The 6,179-nt window shown below is 45.0% G+C and overlaps 1 protein-coding gene across 1 annotated transcript; it reads right to left on the bottom strand.

Moving 5' to 3' along the window:
- Positions 1-700: 700 nt before the first annotated feature.
- Positions 701-2,353, bottom strand: CHRM5 (cholinergic receptor muscarinic 5). The gene has a single exon (XM_036082588.2). It carries the CDS (start codon positions 2,297-2,299, stop codon positions 701-703), a length of 1,599 nt encoding a protein of 532 aa, XP_035938481.1. The 5' UTR covers positions 2,300-2,353.
- Positions 2,354-6,179: the final 3,826 nt, after the last annotated feature.

Genomic DNA, 6,179 nt, shown 5'->3' with positions numbered 1-6,179 from the left:
ACCCGGGGGGATCAGGTTTCAGTGTCCTTCCAAACCCAGGATTCTGAGAGGAAGGATGGTAACCTGGGGACCAGCATGGTTTCAGTGGGTACCAGGAACTGGCATCGGTTGTGAAAGGAAGAGCAGAGCTTCACTCAGATGTAAGGACAGAAAACATACCACAGTACAGAACACATAATAGCTGCATAATACTGATCAGTTTATAAACAAATAGAGTCTTAGAAGCCGGTTGAACGTCACTCTTGTTAACAGGCGACATGGTCTCCCAGTTCTCACTGGTAGGAGCACAACTTCACAGACACATACATATTGCACAAAACCTCAATACAGGTTTCCACAGGGAAGGTTTCCACCCAGTCCCTGCTGCTCCCCAAAGGTTAGGGAACAAAAGTTCCCTACGTCACTGTTCATCGTGACCCAGCGTTCCTCCTCCTGGGAAGGGACACACGTCTGTCTCTTCAACGGCAAACTCCAGTGGCATCAGGTGACCTTGGTCATAGGCAAGAATCATTCAATATGGTAGCACTTGTGGCAGCTGTGACTCCTTCCTTTTGGTGACAGATCTTAAGCCTTTTCAAAGTCCGCAGGTGCCCCAAATGGCAGATGTCTTTTTTTTTGAAAATAAATACACCAGAATCGGCTGACCCATCCTCAAAAGAAATCGGCCATAGTTACTCTTTTGAGGGGAGTTGTTAACTCTTCAGGGGAGCTTGCTGTTCCCCTGCCAGTACAACTTCTCCTCTACTTTTTTCTTTTTCCATCGGCAGAGGAGCAGCATCTTAAAGGTCTTCCTGAAGGTTCTGTTGCAGAGGGCATAGCAAATGGGGTTGATGGTGCTGTTGACATAGCACAACCAGTAACCCAAGTGCCACAGGGTGACTGGGACACACTTGTCACAGAAGGTGGAAACCAGGACCATGATGTTATAAGGGGTCCAGGTGATGATGAAGGCCAGGAGAATGGCACTCAAGGTCTGGGCTGCCTTCCTCTCCTTGACGAGGACCATTCTCTTTCGTTTGGTCATTTGATGGCTGAGGTTGGGATCCAGGCCTTTCGTCGAAGGGTCCTTGGACACTGGGAAGGAGCAGGGCATGATTTTCACCTTGCGACAGCCATTGTTGGTCTCCTGGGTCCCATCAGCTTTCACCACCAGTCGAAACTTATAGGCCACACATTTCTGACTCTTGGGTCTATGAGCAGCACCTGGGGACAAGAAGTATTTTTGGGTGTCACAGTCATTTTTTTCAGCTTGAGCTTTCACAAACGTGTCCTTGGTCTCTTCGGCACTGAATTCTTCCCTCGGGCTTTCCTTGGCCTGACTCTTGTAGACTACTTGGAAGACAGGGTCCGCGGCGGGCTTGTCCTCATCCTCCGAGGAAGGGTAGCTGTTACAGGTGGTGAGCTGCTCGGCCTGGGCCCACTCGGTGCTTGGGCCAGTGGCTCGGGATGGCTTCCCAGGGGTGGAGGTGCTCCTGCGGGAGGATGACCAGGAGGCTTGGTTCCTTTCCCTCTGGGCCAGTGTGGGTCGAGGGCAGCTAAAGCAGGACGTCAGCAGAGCCTTATGAGCCGGCTTTCTTGGCTCCGCTTCGGCCATGGAGTCAGAGCCCTGGAGGTCAGCCAGGTCCTTGGTCCGCTTCTCCGTTTCCCGGTAGATCCGGCAGTAGAGGATCGTCATGACAGAAACAGGGATGTAGAAGGCAGCGATGGCAGTGCCGAAAGTGATGGTGGGCTCGGACAGAAACTGGATCTGGCACTCATCTGGTGGTACCGTCCGCTCCCCAACCAGGTACTGCCAGCAGAGGATCGCTGGGGCCCAAAGGATGAAGGAGATCAGCCAGGCCAAGCCAATCATGATGCCAGCCCTTTTTGGGGTACGCTTGGCCCGATAGGTCAGAGGTCTTGTGATAGAAAAGTAACGGTCAAAACTGATCACCAGAAGGTTCATGACGGAAGCGTTGCTAGCCACGTAGTCCAGGGCGAGCCAGAGGTCACAAGCCAGACTCCCGAGCACCCAGCGTCCCATGAGGATGTAGGTAGTGTAGAGGTTCATGGAGAAGATCCCAATGATGAGATCTGCACAGGCTAAGCTGAGCAGGTAATAGTTGTTAACGGTCTTCAGCTGACTATTGACTTTGAAGGAGATCATGACTAAGACGTTGCCCACGATGGTGATCAGGCTTACCACAGCGGTCACAGCCGCAATGGTGATGACTTCCCACAACCCATGGCGTTCCAAAGGCTGGTGACTTACTGGGGTGCCATTGACAGTGGTCGTATTGTGGTAAGATTCGCCTTCCATCCTTAATTAGGGTTAAGTCTTGGGTTCTAGACCATATCTTTTCTATCTCACCTCTTCTTGGTCAGCATCTGGAAGAGAAGGAAATATATTAGCTCCACTCACCAGCACGGATCTTTTTTTCCACTCATTGTTTATCACTTACAGCAGGATAGTAAATGTGGTCACACACATATTCAGAGCGAGATGCTGAAATCTCTCAAAGTTTTGATGACAGTTTGTAGCCTCATCATCCCTTTGCTTTTTAGACGTACCAGTCCCTGAGAGCCTTTCTTGTTCTTGAGGCTGCTGCCCTCTTGTGGTTCCAACGGGCAATTTAAAGAAGAGGTGAGCTGTGACGACGCGTGGGGGAGGAAAAGGAGATTGGGTAACTGGGGAGCACTAAAGGGAAGAAAGCAGGTGATGTGAAGTCACTTTTGATCGAAGCGGCCTTAGGGGCAGAAATTCTGTTTTTTAAGTTCCCAGTGATAAGTACCTAGTCTATCATGCACTGGGGAAAGAGACAAGTTGTATCTACTCTATATCCCATTACTAAACATTATTGAGTTTAATTACAGATTCAGTTATTAAACATTATTGAGGCATTGTTGTGAGGCAAGACTGTCTTATGATACTTCTCCATGACTTAATATACGAACCCCCCGTGTGCACAGAGGGGTTGAAATTTTCCCCAGCTGCTGAAGATGATGACCTCCCCCCATTTTGAGCCATTTGTGATGTAGTAGAAATGTTTTAAATTATTTTATTTTCTGATTATAAAGTAATATTTCCTTGTAAAAGTTCAAGCAATGTCAAAATGTATAGCTTAGAAAACAAGCCTCCTCTGACTCAGTCTTGCGGAGGTAATCAAGGCTTTCCCCTATGCGCATACTAACAAATATTTAAATACGACTATTTTTAAATGAGTGACTTTTCAATGTTTACACCCCGAATTTTGTTTTTCACTTAACAAATCATCGTGGACATCTTTTTTTTTTAAGTTTTTTTTTTTTTAAGTAATCTCTACACACAATGTGGGATTCAAACTTGGACCCCAAGGTCAAGAGTCACATGCTCCTCCGACTGAGTCACCAGGAGCCCCGATGGACATCTTTTGTATCAGCATGTCCTGGATCAGAGCTCTTTTTTCATTTTAATGACTGTACATTATCCCACTTCATTGCTATAATTTAGTCAACACCACTGACAAATTCCAACTTTTAAAAATAAAAGTAAATTTTTCTTTTCTAGATTAAACATCTATGTACATGATAAAAAGCTTCAATGGCTATAAAAGTGTAAATGGTAAAAGATAGGTCTCCCTCCCACCTCTGACTTCCAAGCTCTCAGTCTCCCTTTTCTGGTGGTAACCAATTACCACCATTTCTTATTTTTCCTTCCACAGATATAATATATGCATGCAATATGTATTTGATGATATATTAAATTTTTTTTAAATTAAGTAACCTCTATGCCCAAGGTGAGGCTTGAAGTCATGACTCTGAGATCAAGAGTCGCATGCTCCACGGACTGAGTCAATCAGGTACCCCTGAAAAATACCATTTTAATTACAAAATTCCAGGCACCATGATATGATGATAGATAGGGAAGGGAGAATCTTCTTAATGCCATGTGGGCAATCACTGCTCTAATGACGGGTCCTGACCCTTCTCTGATAATAGTAATTGATATAAAGATGACAAATTTGTGAAGGGCTATGGATTTTCTTGACTTTATTTTATATTTCCAACTACATTGTTAGATGTTTTTCTAATGCCTCAAATTCAATATGGAATCGAATTGATGATATTGTCTTGTACCAGAGGCCAGATTCTTCTGACTTTCTGATCTTGCACCCTCTTCCTTCACATCCCAACTAATGCAGTACAATTTATCCATGAAATACCCCTCTTACGGGTCCCTTTCCATTCCTGCGTCTATCACCCTGGTTTAGCCTTGTGTTGCCGTATACTGATAACCCCTTGGTGTTATCAACGTTCCAAAGACGGCAAAGTACGTTGGATGCCAGGTCACTAGACTGACTCCCAAGCACCTGGCAGGCCTGAGTTGCTCTACATCCTACAATTCTCTGGGCAATTTCCATCCCAGACTGTCTCGAGTTGACAGATCTAAGTCTCACCGTGCAAGAAAGATCCCACAGAAATTCCTTCTTTCTTCCTTCCCCCAATCAATATGTATTGAATGTCTTTTATGTGACAGACCCTAATAGTGGGGATACCATGGAACAAGACACTGGTGGGGGTATAGATAAAGAAGCAGGTAATAAATGGCAGGAGGCTGGCACTGCAAGCCATAGGGCACGTGGAAGGACGGGTAAGCCAGGCCCGTGGGGGAGGGGCAAAGAACTACTTGAGGAAAAGATGTCTAAGCTGAGGCTTGAAGCATGAATGGGCTTTATCTAGGCAAAGAGGGTGTGTGTGGGAGGGCTGGGGAAAGAGCGTTGCAGCCTCAGAGGGGATTGTAAGCCCAGAGGCAAAAGGAGGCATCAACCTCAACAGCACTGATCATCTGGAAAATGCAAATCAAAACTACAATGAGATATCACCTCACACCTGTCAGAACCGCTAAAAATCAACAACACAGGAAACAATAGGTGTTGGAGAGGATATGGAGAAAGGGAATCCTCTTGCACTGTTGGTGGGAATGCAAACTGGGGCAGCCACTCTGGAAAACAATAGGGAGATTCCTCAGGAGGTTAAAAATAGAACTACCCTACAATACAGCAATTGCACTACTAAGTATTTACCCAAAGAATACAAAAATACTAATACAAAGGGATACATGTACCCTGATGTTTATAGCAGCATTATCTACAATAGCCAAATTATGGAAGCAGCCCAAGGGTCCATCGATTGATGAGTGGATAAAGAAGACTTGGTATACATACATATATAAAATGGAATATTAATCAGCCATAAAAAAGAATGAAATCTTGCCATTTGCAATGATGTGGATAGAACTAGAGAGTTTAATGCTAGGTGAGATAAGTCAGTTGGGGAAAGATAAATATCATATGATTTCACTCATGTGTGGAATTTAAGGAACAAAACAAATGAGCAAAGGGGGAAAAAAGAGAGAGGCAAACCAAGAAACAGACTTTTAACTATAAAGAACAAACTGATGGTTACCAGAGGGGAGGTAGACGGGGGGGATGGGCTAATAGGTGATGGAGATTATGGGGAGGGCACTTTTTGTGATGAGCACCTGGTGATGTATGGAAGTGTTGAAGCCTATATTGTACACTTGAAACTAATATAACACTTCATGTTAACTAACTGGAATTTAAATTAAAAAAAGGGGGGGGCATCAGGTTGGAGAGCCTGAGACACGGAGGAGAGGTGGGACTAGAGAAGTTGAGGGGGTGGGGTAGGCAGTACAGGAGTGGACTTGAGATAAAAGAAGTCCACCTTCTGGGAGGACTATGTCAGCTATTTCTAGACTCCGCATCTGCTCTGAAGGTCGTCTTAACACCCAGGGTGTTGGGGACAATAGTCTGGATAGAAATAATAAAATGAACTGACTGCTTGCTGATTTTTTCTAATCAAGTCTTCAAAATAGAAATAAATGGTGTTTGGGAAGGATTTAACTTTTCCACTTAATTTTATTAGAAGGTAGTGAGCAACTTCTGAAGGGTTCTGGGGATTTGGATGTGCCCATTCTCCTGTGAGCGCATGTGCTAGCCAGGGGCTTATCCTCTCTGACCTGTTTCCTCATTTGTAAAAATAAGGAAATTGGATTATGGGATGCAAGATACCTACATTTTAATGATTTTGTATATCACACAGTGTGACGGTTGATTTTATGTGTCATCTCCAGTTGCCAGGTGTTTGGTCAAACCCCTACGTCTAGATATTGCTGTGAGGGTATTTTTTAGATGGGACTA

Source organism: Halichoerus grypus, chromosome 8, assembly GCF_964656455.1.
Source record: "Halichoerus grypus chromosome 8, mHalGry1.hap1.1, whole genome shotgun sequence".
Classification (NCBI taxonomy): Eukaryota; Metazoa; Chordata; class Mammalia; order Carnivora; family Phocidae; genus Halichoerus; species Halichoerus grypus.
This window is presented reverse-complemented; position numbering and strand designations above follow the sequence as displayed.